Source organism: Carica papaya, chromosome 2, assembly GCF_054855325.1.
Source record: "Carica papaya isolate Zhongbai chromosome 2, ASM5485532v1, whole genome shotgun sequence".
NCBI lineage: Eukaryota > Viridiplantae > Streptophyta > Magnoliopsida > Brassicales > Caricaceae > Carica > Carica papaya.
The window spans coordinates 26,763,435-26,778,902 of NC_142310.1; the positions used below are offsets into that span (position 1 = coordinate 26,763,435).

Here is a 15,468-nt window from a genome sequence, read left to right on the forward strand (position 1 = left end):
TCCATCACTCTATTTCTTATTATGGAATTGAAGTTTAATTATAAATAATATGGTGCTTTGTACAATTTAAAAATTTTCGATAATTAATCACAGGTTACTAATAAAGCTGGAACTGATTATTGTTCATTGTTGATCCTATTTGATTGATTTTACTGTTTCAAATGCATAATATTATGTTGGAGTTAGTATGATGATGTAGTTGTGTTTTCTTAATGCATGTATTACTTGTTTTACGTGATTTACAGTTCAATTGTAAAACTGAAAATTAAATGTAAATAGAAAATAGTTTGATTAAGTGAATAAATGAATGGTAGCCTTACTGGATATCCTGTGAGATGGTGGACAGAACGAGTACATAGAAAACTCTACTGTAAACGTTACCTCATACCGGATAGGGTATGGAGGATTGGTACTTTGGCGCTCATACCGAACAGGATATGGGGACGACGCGTTTCACCCTCATACCAGACGGGAGTGTTGAGGGATGATATTTTTGGCGCTCATATCGGACAGGGTATAGAGACGGTCGGTTCATTGAAAAGGTTAAATAAGAGTTCACACGTAGGAGAGACATCCTTATAGACCCCCATTGATACCAGTAGGCGGATAAAAAAGAAAGGTTGTTTTTCTAGTTAATTGTACATGAGATTATGAGATTGTTTATGTCATTGCCTCTATAGGTCAGTTTTGAAATTTTCGCTACGATAAGTGTACAATAAATGATTTTACTTATAATAAATGAATTTACTTAAAATAAGAGTTCCATTAGTTATTTTTATTATTTTTACCAACCTTCATTTTTGCATCGGTGAGTAGTGTGACATTCTTGCTGAGCTAGTGTATCTCACTCTTTTATTAACCATTTCAGATCAAGAGAACTAAGATCCAGATATCGATCCACAAGAGGGTTGCGAGTAGGACATCAGTTTGTTTATTTTTTATTTATTTACTTGATTATATTAGTCGTTCCTTTAGAAAGGTCATTCCCGTTGCCCTATTGGGTATTCAAAATTATTGTGTAAGGAATGTAAACCCTAACACTATTAATTCGCTTCCGCACTTAATTTATAATTTATTTTTTTTCAAGTTCCAAATTATTACAGAAGTAAAGGGAGAGAGAGGGAGGGGAAAGGAGAGCCTTTGACAGAGGTGCAAGAAAGTTTTTAACAGTTTTTAATTTATTTAAATAATTAGAAGATTATTTATTGAAATTTAAATCTATATTGAGCATATAGAAATATAAAAAAGGAAGATATAATTATTAGATTAAACTCTCATGGTTACCACCATTAACAATTTCATCAAAGCAGAAATTATCATACAATTTTTTTAAAATTTAGTGTCTTATTATATGTAAAGCTTTTTAAAGTTTGATTTAATAATTAAAAAAATTCAATATAACCAATATGTTTTTACAAAAGATTTGCTTCTCCACAATAAGTCATCGTCTATTTTTATCGACTACAAAAAAAATTTGTTTATCAAGATATTCGATATTTTAAGTACAGTATAATATATAAAGAATTTACATAAAAAATAGTTAAAATTTACTATATATTATAAAAATAATGGAAAATAACTATTAGACTAAAGCATGCTAGTTACCAACATTAATAATTTTGACATGGCAAAAATTAAATTATACAATATTTTTTAAAAAAGAAAATTAGGGTCTAATTGCACATAAAATTTCTTAAATAATTGATTTAATAATTTTAAAAAATTCAACATGCTAAAAATTATTTTTACTAAATGATTTCCTTCTTAGCAAATCACTATCTTATTTTGTTGATCCAGAAAAAAATTATTTTTTAAACCACTCAATATTTTGAGTACATATATGGATCAAAATTAACTTTGTAACATAAAAAAATTAAAAATAACTCTTTAAGATAAAGTTTGTCGATGAGCACCATTAACAATTTCATTGTGCTAGAAACTATACAGTTTTTTTTTAAATTTAAGTTCTAATTATACATAAAGTTTTTTAAAGAATTAATTTCACAATTTTAAAAAGTTCAATAGGTAGAAAACGATCTTTATAACCCTCTGTTTGGATAGTAGTAAATAGTGGTCAATTAATGTATGGTATTTTATGAACGTGATAAAATTTTATTTGTTTCAATTTCCAACCTGATGAGATGGTAGCAAACAGTATCTGACCACATTTTAGATGAATTTTAATGTAATACCCAACTCCGAAATTTAGTCTGGAATTAATTTTTATATTAAAAAATGTATAAAAATCTATTTTTTGAAATTAATAAATTTTGATTTAATGTGAAATTATGAAAAAAAGAATAGGTTAGGGATGAAATTGAAAATAATTTTGAAAAAAATTGGTGAAAATTTGGATTCGAATAGTGTTTTTGAAAAAAAAAATTAGAAACTGGAGATCATAACATAATTTTAGAAAATTACACCATGTAGGACCAACCAGTCAGCAGCCTTGATAAAACGGAGCGCGCTACGTGACAAAGCACACTGACTTAGTGCCATACGAGAGGTCACGTTGGCAATCTGCGTGCCCCGCGATTAAAAGGCCTAGAAGATTTTCTGCGCGCGTGGACGGTCCAAATCCGTTCCATTCTCAGGCGCGATCGGATGGTCGTGATCAAACACAATGAATGATTTAGATTTATTTCCTCTTTAGGCGCGATCGGACGATCGAGATCAAACGCGATGAATGACCTAAATTCGTTTCCTCCTTAGGCGCGATCAAATTGTCGAGATTAAACGCGATGAACGGTCCACATTAATGTGAGATGAGTATAAATATTTTGCTTCACACAGAACTCGAATCCTATCCGCCAACCCCCTCGTCGGAGAAAAAAAAATAGCTGTTGGAAAAGGAGCCGACCGCCGACCGTCGTCCACCGCCGCACCAAAGCCACCTCCGATCGCCAAAAAAGGTAAAAACTCTCTCACCCACTCAGAATTTGATTCTAAACACCCCTATCGCCATATCAGAGTAAAATAAACGGTGAATGAGACAAAAACTGCGAACAAAGCCCGGCGGCGCCACTGTGGGCAAAACTCGCAAATACCTCCGATGAGCCCCTTCCCGATTCCCGTTTCGTGTAATTTTTTCACAGTTGTGTTCACTGTTATGTTCACCGTTCTGTTTTCTATAGGTTAATCGAAGAAAAACACCTAGTCGCGAGGGTGAGCCGGTGGAGCTGCCGCACCAAAAAATCCCACTGACGGTAGGTTTCCATTTGTTGATTTTTTTTGGGCCAACCGAGGCCCCCTAACATGTTTTCTCATAGGGATAAGTATAAAAGTGACCAAAACCGGCCAAAACTTGCCGAAAACTGCCAGGTCGAGGCAAACCGCTGATGCAGGCAGCAGTGCCATTGCCAAAGCACGGTGGTGCCACTGTGCCGAAACTCCGAAATTAGCCAGAAAAATATTTTTAACACCGATTTTGGATTTTTAAATATTTTTAGGTATATAAAGTGTGTTTTAATTTTCGCGAAAAAAATTCAGAAAACTTGGAGACCCAGTAGGCGCAGTAGAAAATCTGATATTTAAGACACCGATTCGAGTAAGAATCCATCACCTTATTCTCTGTTGTGAAATTAAAATTTAATTATCAATAATACGATATTTTGTGTATTTTAAAAAACTTTAAAAATTAATTACAGGTTACTAATGGAGGTAGAACTGGTTATTTATAATTGTTTGTCTTAATTAACCGATTGTTTGATTTTACAACTTTAAATATATAATAATATATTAGAATTGGTAAAATGATTCAATTGTATTTTTTTTATGCATGTATTGTTTGTTTTGCGTAATTTACGGTTAATTTATGAAATTAAAAATTAAAAATTAGACGAAAAATTGTTTGGTTAAGTGAATAAGTGAATTGTTGTCTTACTGGATATCTTGAGAGATGGTGGAAGGACTGGATACATAGAGAACCTTACCGTAAAAGTTGCATCATACCAGACGGGGTATGAAAATGACTAGTTAGTTGACAAGGTTTGATATTGGTTCACGTATAGTGGGACATCCCTATGCATCCCCAGGGATACCAGCAAACAAATAAAAAAGAAAAATTGTTGTTCTTACTCGTTTGAATATGAGATTATAATGTTGTTTGAGTTATTGTCTTTATAGGTCGGTTTTAGAAATCTCGCAACGGTAAGTATGCAATAAATAGTTTTATTTATGATAAATGAATTTACTTAAATTAAGAGTTCAATTAGTTGTTTTTATGATTTTTATCAACATTCAGTTTTTGTATCAATGAGTAGTGTGATATTCTTACTGAACTAGTGTAGCTCACTCTTTCATTAACTATTTCAGATCAAGATGACTAAAATTCAAATCTCGATCAATAAACGGGTTGTGAATAGTTCATCACCCAAACTCCCTTCAAAGACTAGTGAAGGTTGTCCTAGGATGCCCAGTTGTTTACTCTTCGTTTATTTCTTTAATTTTTCATTTGTTCTTTTAAAAGAAACATTCTTATAACCCTAATGAGTATTCTAAATTATTGTGTAAATAATGTAAATCCTAACTCTATTTTTTCGCTTCCGCATTTAATTTATGTTTTTATTCCCTTTTAAGTTCCAGGTCTTTACATTTAAAAACTATTGAATCAGTGGTATGTAATAAGCAAATAATTGTATTTCACGTTATATTTTCATAAAATATGTTTAATTCTCATTATATCCTCCTAAATAAATGATTCTTTCAAACATATTTTAATTTTTTATTTTTTAAAATAATTTTAGATTTAATATAATAATATATAATTACTTTAATATATAAATAATTTTATTTTTATTAAAATTAAATTAATATACTAATATAAATAATAATTATTTATTTTATTAAATATTAAAATTTAATTTAATTATATATAATAATTATTTATTTAAATACAAATTTAATTATATTCTTATATAATTTATTTTTTTATTATTTATTATTTATTATTTATTATTACATGTAATAAAATATAAATAAATTAATAATTTAATTAAAAATATAATCATATTATTTTATTATCTAAATAAAATAATTATTATTAACATTAATTAATATACAATTATTTAAATATAAAAAAAAATTATTATTCTTATCTTATATAATTATCATCTAATTATTATTATTATTATTATATATTAAGCCTAAATGTTTAGCAAGCCGCAGTCTGTTTTAGTTGGGCACAAAAAATGAAATTGCCCGTCAAGATGCTCAGCACTTAACCTTACTTTGATTTGTTTCCTTAATCTTTCTATTCGGCAACTCAATCCTTTTTGGTGGGATCCATCTTCTGGTTTTATATGATACACAAGCTGAAGTCCATTTACCATCGTCCTAGTTTCAACTTTTCAGCCGCTTCAAATCAAGATTTTTATCGCTACTTGCAAAGAAAGGTAATACTACCTCTGAATCAATTTGTATTCTCTTATAGTAATCATGAATCTCAAATGTTATTTGACACCTTGTTGTTTTACGTAATTTTATGAATTCACTGTCGCTCGACTGTTCCTTAATCGCGCACTGTCTTGATGTTTTTGTGAATTTGACGATCCACTGAACCATGTGGAAATCATCCATTTAGATGTCTTTATGACTCGCTAAAAATTTCGAAAGGAATAGCTGCCAATCATACCGTATAGATTTCTTGGATATTTGGGTAGTTTTGCCTGCCGCTTCTGAGTTCGTGATTATGGTTGAGTTGATGATCATGTAGTCTTCCTTGTAAGTAAAGTCAAACAAACGCGGGGAAATAGCTAAGTTAATAAGCCTAAGAATTAGTAGTCGACTCCCAAGGTTTTGTTCCTTTTTTTGGTTTTTTCTTGTGTATGCTAGTTTATTTTCATGCATTACAGAACGTTTTGTATTTTTAGAAGTTTTAATAATTTTTTGGGTCACTGTGAAGATTTTTTATCTATGAATTAGTTAAGTTTTTGTTCCTTTTTTTGTTTATTGAATTCTGGATTTCTCATAGTTATCTCAACAAGTGATTAATTTCTTCAGTGCCCTTTTCAGATGGCTCGTTCTGCATTAGATGAGACATCAGATTCGGGGGCATTCATTAGAACAGCTTCAACATTCCGGAATTTCATATCCCGCCATCCAGATTCCCAATTTCCTGCAGAATCCGGACGATATCATCTTTATGTGTCATATGCTTGTCCTTGGGCTTCCAGGTGCCTTGCCTACTTAAAGCTCAAAGGTCTTGATAAAAGCATCAGTTTCACGGTTGGTGAATCAAAGAACAAGCTTCCTGTTGAATCCTTCACATGGTTCTAACCATATAAATCTCACGGTTTGTCATTCTTCAGTCAGTTAAACCAGTATGGGAGAGAACAAATGAAAACGATGAGCATATGGGCTGGGTTTTTCCCTCTTCAGATTCAGAAGTACCAGGAGCTGAACCTGACCGTTTAAATGGTGCACAGAGTATAAGAGAACTTTACAATCTTGCTAGTGCAAATTACTCTGGGAAGTACACAGTTCCAGTACGTGTTACATATTTTACAGTTTTTTTTTCCAATGCATAAATCAGGTTAGAGGTATGATGGTTTCTGGTCTTTGATAGGTTCTATGGGATAAGAAGCTCAAGACGATTGTTAATAATGAAAGTTCAGAGATAATTCGGATGCTCAATTCTGAATTCAATAGCATTGCAGAGAATGCTGACTTGGATCTGTATCCTCCTCATTTGCAATCCCTGGTTGACGAGACTAACGAATGGGTTTACAATGGGATTAATAATGGCGTTTATAAATGTGGGTTTGCAAGAAAGCAGGAACCTTACGAAGAGGTAAGCATCCTTCATGTGATGTAGGAAACACTTGCATAATTTCATGATCACTATTAAATAAGCAGGGGGCAGCATTCTCGTCCCAAAATTTAAGGTAAAAATTAGAAGAGATTAAGAGGGCAGGAGAGAGAAGAGAAAGATGAGGGAAAAAGGTAGAGGAAAATGAGGAAGAAAGGAAAGAAACTGATTATAAGAGGGAGGGAAACCAGATTTTAGAGAAAGAATTGCTTCAATTCTACTCCACTAACCATTTTCATTCACATCATGTACAATTTTTTTACATAGTTAAAAAAGGGGTCAAAAGAGCCAATATCAATCTTTTGCGACTAGAGAAGTTGGGCATTTGAGATTATTATCATTTTTGTTCAATGAGAGATGGGATGAGTTGCCAACTTCACAAGTTTGCAACTTGTGGTTCTCACCTCCTTAGGCCACCATTTCTAGATCCATGAGAGGGCATAAGCAGGCAACTTTTTGTTGCCACCTCTTTAAGTCATTTGGAGCCTAGCACCCAAAGGACCAATACAGAAGAAGGGGTGTATCAGTTTACCAATAGTAAGATGCCACCGTATCCTTCCAAAAGCAAGAAAAGCAAAGCAAAATAAGAAGTTACAGTCAAAGTAAAAATGACATTTTTTTAACTTATGCCCCTATAAGTGAGTCCAGTCTTTTGGTGCTTGGGATGGTCCTCAGTTATCCTCTCCTAGTGAAACAGAACTCAACATCTAAGAGTGAAATGAAGATACCTCTTCCAAAATCCAGCATATATTGCTTTACTCCCATATTTAGAGATCCAAGTATTCTCTAATGGTAGAAGACCTTCCCATCTAACTAAAAGCTGATGACAACCACTGTGAGGAGAAGTGATAACCTCTGTGTCAAGTATACTATTGACAACTGAAAATTTGTAACTAAATTTTCTGTTCTCTTTGAATTTTATTCATGATACTTATCTACAACAACTAGATATAAATAGGAATAAATTAGAGAGAGATTGAGTAAAAAAACGAAATATAAATCAGTCCTGTAAAAGGAGGGATCTTTCAGTTATGGAAGCAACTATGATTTTACTGTATAAAGAGATTTTCCTAAAGATACTAATATGTTTTAGTATCAGATTTCTACAAGAGAAAAATCCCCCATAATCCGGCAAAATTAATTTATTTTCTTCCCTCTTTTCCCTCACAGGAAAAATTTCACTTGAGGGATTTTCTCTCAAAATGCCCTCAAGCTCGCTGTTGATTTCCTGCATGTTACAATTTTGTCGGATTTCTATACTCCCCCTCAAGCTAGTATAGAATTGTTGAGCAAAACAAGCTTGGAACTTAATTCTTCAAAAGTCTTCCTAGGTAACTCCTTGGTGAAAATATCCATGGTTTGATGGTAAGACCAAACGTGCAACAAGGATAATGCTTCTGACTCTTTCGTCTTTTAATAAAGTGTCTATTAACTTCTATATGTTTAGTTCAATCATAATGAAACGGGTTCTTTACAATGCTTATTATATATTGAATGTCACATAACACTTTCATAAGATCTAAAGAGGGAATTCTCAATTCATCCAGTGCTCTTTGTAGTAACATTCCTTTACAGATACCATGTGCTAATGAAACACTTATAGAATTTGAAGAGAGGATTCTCAATTCACCAAGTACCCTTTGTAAACACATTCCTTTGCAGATATCTTGTGTTTAGGCTCTAAATTCAGCTTCAACACTATTCCCTGATATCAGTGATTACTTCTTACTTCTTGAAACAACTAAGTTTTCTTAGACACATGTATAATATCTAGAAGTGAATTTTCTATCAGTTATAGAACCAACCAAATCTATATCAGTATATATTCAATTTCTTGACTTGTGTTTTTCTTGAAAATAGTCATTGTCTAGCTGTTATGTTTAGATACTTGAGAATCCAAAACACTATTCTCATAAGGTCTTCAATTGGGTTATTCATGAATTAACTTACCAAATTGACGACAAAATTGATATTTGGTCAGATATGTGAAAGATAAATTAATTCACCAATTAGATGTTGATACATTTATTTGTCAACTGGACCACTATCAATTTTATTTCCCAATTTAATATTGGGATCCACTTGTGTGTCTGCGGGCTTGCATCCAAACATTCCAGTTTCTTTTAGAATATTCAACTCATATTTACACTGAGAAACTGAGATTCATTTCTTTGACCTAATGATTTCTATTTCCAAGAGCTATTTGAGATTTACTAAATCTTTAATATAATTTTTTTAGTTAAGACTTTTTTTATTCTGAGTACATCCTTTGTGTCATTCTGTATAATTATTATATCATCTATATATATGATGAGGATTATCCTTTTTCCTTAAGAATCATACTTGATAAATATAGTATGATCTGTTTGGTATTGATAATCTTAGTGAATTTGTTTAACCATGCTTTTGAAAATTGTTTGAGGGCATATAGGGACTTTTTGAATCCGTGTACCTCTTTATTAATGACTTGACTTTCAAAATCAAGTGGTATAGACTTCTTTCTCTAGTTCTCCATTAAGAAAAATATTCTTCACACCTAATTAGAATAATGGCTAATTCAAATTGGTAATTAGGGACATTAGTAAGCTATGTTAAGGTTTATTATTAGTGCAAATGCATCATGATAATCATTTCCATGGGATTGTATAAGGTCTTTGGGTACTAATCAAGCTTTGAACCTTTTGATGTTACCATCAGAATGCTTGATTGTGAACATCTATTTAAACCCGACTGGGTGTTTTCCTAGTAGTAATTCTGCTATTCCTAAGTTTCATTCTTTTCTAAGGCTTGAATTTCCTCCATGATTGATATTTTTCATTCGGATACTTTTAGTACTTCATATGTTGTCCTTGATACCTAGTGAGTTGAAGATAAATCTTTATATGAATTGTGAATTGAATGATTAGTGCATGCGTTTTGTTTTTGTTTTTTAAAGCAATAGTCTATCATCATTATATAGATTATCAAAGGAAAGATTGGATTTTGTATTACTTGAACTATTCAATGATGCTGGGTTTGGATCTAGATTGGAAGTCATGACTCTTATTAGGTGGTTGTGGCTCTTTCTCTTCTTGTCTCTTGTTCCTTCTGATTTAGACGCAAAGTTAGGTTTTTCAATATGGTGAGTAGGTTCAGATCAGGAGTTTTATCTAGATCTTTGTGTTATGAGGATTGAATAAATTTAGTTGGAGGATGATAAAAATATTAAGAGATAGAGTTCCAAAATTGAGATTCTTGTGTATTCTTCTCCCATTGATTACCAATTTCGCAATATGGTTGATTTTTATGAAAGATGACGGTCATGGAATTATAGAACTTCTGAATGGCTGGTGAGGACCTAGCTAAGATATATCTTGTTGATTTATGGTTTTGTTTGCTTATGTGATGGTTGCATATATGAATAAGGGCTGAACAAGTAAAGACTTTGATAGATAGGATAGCTATCAGTCTAGTGGTAGGAAAGGTTTGAAGCATTACTTGGTAGGGTGCTTAAAACTCAAGGACTTTGGAAGACATTCTATATGAGAAGCTGATTGACATGGGATATTTTCTGTCAGAAATTTGTATGAGAAGCTGGTGAGTAAAACGAAGAACACTGATACTTCTGTCCCTGTTCAACAAATTTGGAAGACTTCTACTCATTCAAAAATTGCATTTTTTGCCTAGGAAGCTTACAAAGGGAGGATCCTAACCATTGATAAACTCATGAGGAGAGGGAAGATTATGGTGAATGGTTGCTACATGTGCTGGAAGGGGGCAGAGACTTGCAATCATTTGTTACTTTGGTGTCTTGCCACTTATGATTTATGTTTAATGGTGTATAAATTGTTAGGGGTTAGTTGGGTGATGTCGGGGATGGTGAGGGATGAAATGTGGGCTTGGAGTGGCCTTTGTAAAAAGAACAAATTGATGAAGTTAATTCCATTAACCATTTTTTTGGTTATTTGGAAGGAAAGAAATAGTAGGGCGTTTAATGGGATAGTTTGTGATTGGGTAAAGATTCATGATAGATGGTTTCATCTTTTTGGATCTATATATCTTACGTACAATATATATAGTCAGGAGGATTTTGGGTATATTATTGACTGCCTAACTGACATGTAAATAATTTTGTATATGGCTTGCACCCCATTTGGTACGGTTTTTATATACTTTTTTTGTCTTTGATATTTTGAAGAAAAAAAAATAGAATGACTTCCTCCTAGAAAAATTTTGGAACTTGAGTTGTAAACTTGAGAAACCAAACAACTTCCAAGAGATGTTTACTTTTCCTTTCGGTTATCCCATTTGTTGATATATTGATACATATGAGCTTTAATGAACAACTCCTTTTTCAAGATACATACGAAACTTTTTTTTCAAAATATTCTTTTGTATTGTCTGTTTCTAACATTTATATTTTTTTCTGGAATTGAGTTTGAACCATGTTAAATTTTTTGGATATATAGCCAACTTCTAATTTTTTCTTTCATAAAAAAGTCATGTAATTCTTATATGATTATCTATAGAGGATATAAGTCATCTAGTAATATTAGTATTGTTGATTTTAGATGATCTCCAGACATCAATATGTACCGTAGCAAATGTTTAGAGGCTTTGTATGACAACGTGAGGTATTTAGTACGAGTATATTTTAACAATTAATATATTTTTAAATGAAATTGTTTTGAGTTTTTATTTCTAAATAAAGAAGGGAACAAAGTTTGGGTGTCCCAATCGATAATACTATAATGTAATTGTGCTAAGATTGTCTAAATTGGATTGTTTTGAGGTTCAACACATACTGCATTATGGAATAGTCTCTTTAAAAGTCCATTATTCTTGAAGAGAAAGAGCCTTAGCATTGACAATCGTCCTTTTCGAATCCAAATCTTGAAATTCACATAACTTTGATGAAAATTTAGCAATACAATTATAATCTTGGATAAGTTTACTTACAGATAACAAGTTGCGATTGAGATTAGGTACATGAAGCACTTCCTTTAAGGTTAACTCCTTTGAGATGTGGATATTACCTATTCCGGCAACTGCTAAGTGAGATTTATCCACTGCTTTTACAATGAGATTCTCATTGCATGAATTATATTCTTGAAACAAAATTTTATTTCTTGTCATATGGTTGGAGACTCCTGAATCGATGTTTCAAGTATTTTGATTTCTAGAAATAATATTGAGAGTACTAAAGAAATTACCTTTTGGCTTTTGTCCCAACTCCTTTGTTACTACTAATGGAGTTTTGATGGAAAAATATTTTTTAGAGGGTTTCTATGTGCTCTTGACTGAATGTGCATGATTTCTTAGTGGAGATAACTTCAATGGAGAAATGATTTCCCTTCATTTTTCTGTGATTGACTTTGTGGCCTTCAAATTAGCTGGTTTTCCATGAATTTTTCAATAATTATCACCAGTATGATCTAGTTTCCTAAAGTGGTCACACCAAGACCGAGACCTTCCCTTTCTTTGCTAGTTGTGTAAGTTGGAATGAGGGTCCTAGGTAACGAAACTAAAGTTTTGCTCAGTGGTAGAGCTTGTGAATCCTTCTCCCAACACTAAACTTTTTCTGCTCTCTTCTCTCATTATTTCAGAAAATACTTTACGAATACAAAGTAGTGGTTTCATTCCCAGTATTTTTTCCTCAGATTTCATTTAGGTTTTTATTCAATCTCATGAAAAATTTGAAAATTCTTTTTCTTATCCCTAAAATTTCACTATATTGTTTTTCATCATTTGAACGGCTCCACGCAAGTTTCTCAAATACATCGAAGCTGTTGCCAATAACAAGTGAGCAAATCGTATACTAGGTTACATATAGATCTCCTTGTCGTAGGTCATGGAGGGTAGATTTAGTGGCAAATATTTCTAATGTGTCTTCTTTGTACAAATAGATCTCTTTAGCTGCTTTTCAAATTATGTGTTGTCTTATATACAATGTGAAATTTTCACCGTAATATCATTTGTCATGGAATTAATTAGCCACGGTATGACTAGATAATTTTCAGCCTTCTAAGTTTGAAATTTTGGATTTTTGGCATTTAGGTAGGTGTCTTGTCTAGTGAGGTATTTTACTTTCTCTCTTTTGTAGATAAACATCTTGATCAATTAAGACCGTTGGATGTAGTCGCTTCCGTTTAGCTAGTGGTTAATGATCAAAATTTGAGAGGCTTTCGATTTGAGTGGTTTGATGGAAATAATTCCGTCAGATGAAGGTGCGATTTCGGAGAGGTCTGTAGTTTTTATCATGATCATTCTATATGTAGTCATCGACAAGAGAGAAAGAAAAGGGTTTTAGGTAGAGAACCTAGCTCTTAAACGATTAAAGTTTGTAGTTAATTTTTTTTCTTTGAATTCTATTTACAATACTTAATTTACAACAGAGAGATATAAATAAGAGAATATTAGAGAGAGTTTGAGTAGAAAACCAAATATAAATTAGTTCTATAAAGAGAGAAAATCTTCTAGTTGTAGAAGTCGACTATAATTCTATTTTATAGGAGATTTCTTTAAAGATACAAATCTGTTAAATATCAAACTTCTACAAGAAGTCAGATTCCTACAATAACATCCGTGGACTGTGAAAGTAGAGGAGTCATGGGTATATGTTGATTTGTAGAGCTGCTAGGAGGCACAATAGGTGACCTCAAAAGTACCTCAATGAGGGGTTAAATCCTCCACATTAAGAATACGACCAATATTCATTTGAGCTGGCAAATTAAGCTTATGTTAGGTCCTATTTTATGAAGAACAGGAAAATGGCCCAAGGGCTTTCCTCGGGTGTTTTAGATTTCACATTGGGCATATGCAGACCATGACATAGTGACCTTTATTCAATTGCTTTGCCCTGTGATGAATGAATATCAGCAGCTAATTTATAATCTACATCACCTATGGCAGTTTTCCGCTTAATCTCAACATGTAATTCATGTGAATGCTAGTTAGAAGATTGTGTAGACTCAAAGGTTTAAACATCTCAAGGAAGTGGAATATGGTCACTAGTGCAAGGTTTGTAACCATGACAATCACCTAAACTACAACTGACTACCTTAGTCTGACAATCTGTTTGGAGATGAAATACAGAAGATAACTTTAAACTAGCGCCATCCAAGGCCTAAAGGGTCTTCCAAAAATATCTTACAAACTTTACATCCCTTTTAAGGCACTATTGAAATTGGTAATCTATGCAACTAACAACTTCCTGACAGAACAATCTAGTTAATATCATATTTGTACGCCGGTTCCAAAAAGGGCATCTGGGCCTATAGGTGATTCTGAAGTCTTTTGGTTCTTGGGATTCTTCTCATGATTAAGATAAAGCTGAAGATGCTTGATACTTAAATGCTTTGGTGGACTCTGCCACTTTTTGGATGTACTCTTATTTTTTATTTTTTTTTGCAGGCAATGAAGCAGTTGTATGAAACTCTGGATAAATGTGAGCAAATACTTAGCAAGCAGCAATATATTTGTGGAAATATGCTGACCGAGGCAGATATCCGATTGTTTGTCACCCTTATAAGATTTGATGAGGTATCAATTTTTGCCCCTCCTGTAAGATTTGATAAGGTATATGAATAGAATTGTTGTTGCTGGGTTATTATTTGTTACTGCCGTCCTTTGCTCCTCATTTCTAGGTGGTTTAAGAAGATTATTTTTTTGAACATATCCTTTTTGTATATTCTGGTCATATGCCCAAAATCATATGCTTTTTGATGTAGCAAATACAGAATATGGACCAGTTTAAATTATAGAAGATATTAAAGGAATTCTGGAGAAATCTACAATAATTTGAGTTTAGATCAACCACCATGAGTTGCACTGTTGTCACTGTTTCAATCAGCAGCTTAAGTCTAGAGTTCTTAGCAACTACCAAAACCTTTGGTTCTTATTGAGGACATTATAGGCCAGTCGAAGCAATTATAAACTGTAATCTCATCTCCTTTTGTTATTGATTGATACGTCTTAATAAGTTGATTTTGCTGTAATCATAGGTTTACGCGGTTCACTTCAAGTGCAACAAAAAGCTTCTTAGGGAATACCCAAATTTGTTTGACCATACTAAAGAGATATTCCAAATTCCTGGCATGAGTAGCACAGTCAACATGGAGCATATCAAGAAGCATTACTATGGAAGTCACCCTTCTATAAATCCATTTGGAGTTGTTCCACTTGGCCCAGATATCGATTATGCTGCCCCTCATGATAGAGACAGGTTTGCTAAGTAGGTACCAAAATCTACCAGTTTCTTTAAAGCAAATAAGACAAGGTGTATTTTGTCTTGTGTGTTCTTTTTTTCTGAAAGAATTATCTGGTGTGTTTTTGGACGAGGCATGTATCCTGTGCAGTTGCAAGTTGTAATTCCAGTAATTAGCAGTTGTTATGTCACTGCATGTTTTTACTTGTTCGTGGATGATAAATCCACCCCAGCCAAGAAACTTTTACCAATGGATTATCTATAATTACAAAAATGATTTTTTTTTATTATAAAAAACTCCGAATTGGTATAGTCAACCATATTTCTAGTATTTTTTATATTAATAAATTTGTTCTCTAGTAAAATGTAATAATAAAAAAAATATAAACTATAGTGACTTAAAATTTGTCAGTGTTTACTATCATTGCGCTCGTGAACAGTTATAATGGCTTATGTAGTTTATGAACAAATCTCC

General features: G+C 32.5%; 1 protein-coding gene across 2 annotated transcripts; it reads left to right on the plus strand.

Moving 5' to 3' along the window:
* The first annotated feature begins 5,158 nt into the window (after positions 1 to 5,158).
* On the plus strand, positions 5,159 to 15,184 carry LOC110808763 (uncharacterized). Of its 2 annotated transcripts, none has more exons than XM_088213769.1 (6): positions 5,159 to 5,393; positions 6,001 to 6,225; positions 6,309 to 6,485; positions 6,566 to 6,790; positions 14,201 to 14,329; positions 14,791 to 15,184. In XM_088213769.1, exons 1-6 carry the CDS (start codon positions 5,301 to 5,303, stop codon positions 15,022 to 15,024), a joined length of 1,083 nt encoding a protein of 360 aa, XP_088069895.1. In that variant the 5' UTR covers positions 5,159 to 5,300; the 3' UTR covers positions 15,025 to 15,184. The 2 variants fall into 2 exon arrangements, with proteins under 2 accessions (XP_088069895.1, XP_088069896.1); XM_088213770.1 differs by having other exon boundaries at positions 6,013 to 6,225.
* Positions 15,185 to 15,468: the final 284 nt, after the last annotated feature.

Coding starts and splice junctions, on each gene's coding strand:
- LOC110808763 (XM_088213769.1), top strand. CDS start 5,301: ATGATACACAAGCTGAAGTCCATTTACCATCGTCCTAGTTTCAACTTT. Junction 5,394..6,000: donor ATCGCTACTTGCAAAGAAAG/GTAATACTACCT, acceptor TAATTTCTTCAG/TGCCCTTTTCAGATGGCTCG. Junction 14,330..14,790: donor CCCTTATAAGATTTGATGAG/GTATCAATTTTT, acceptor CTGTAATCATAG/GTTTACGCGGTTCACTTCAA.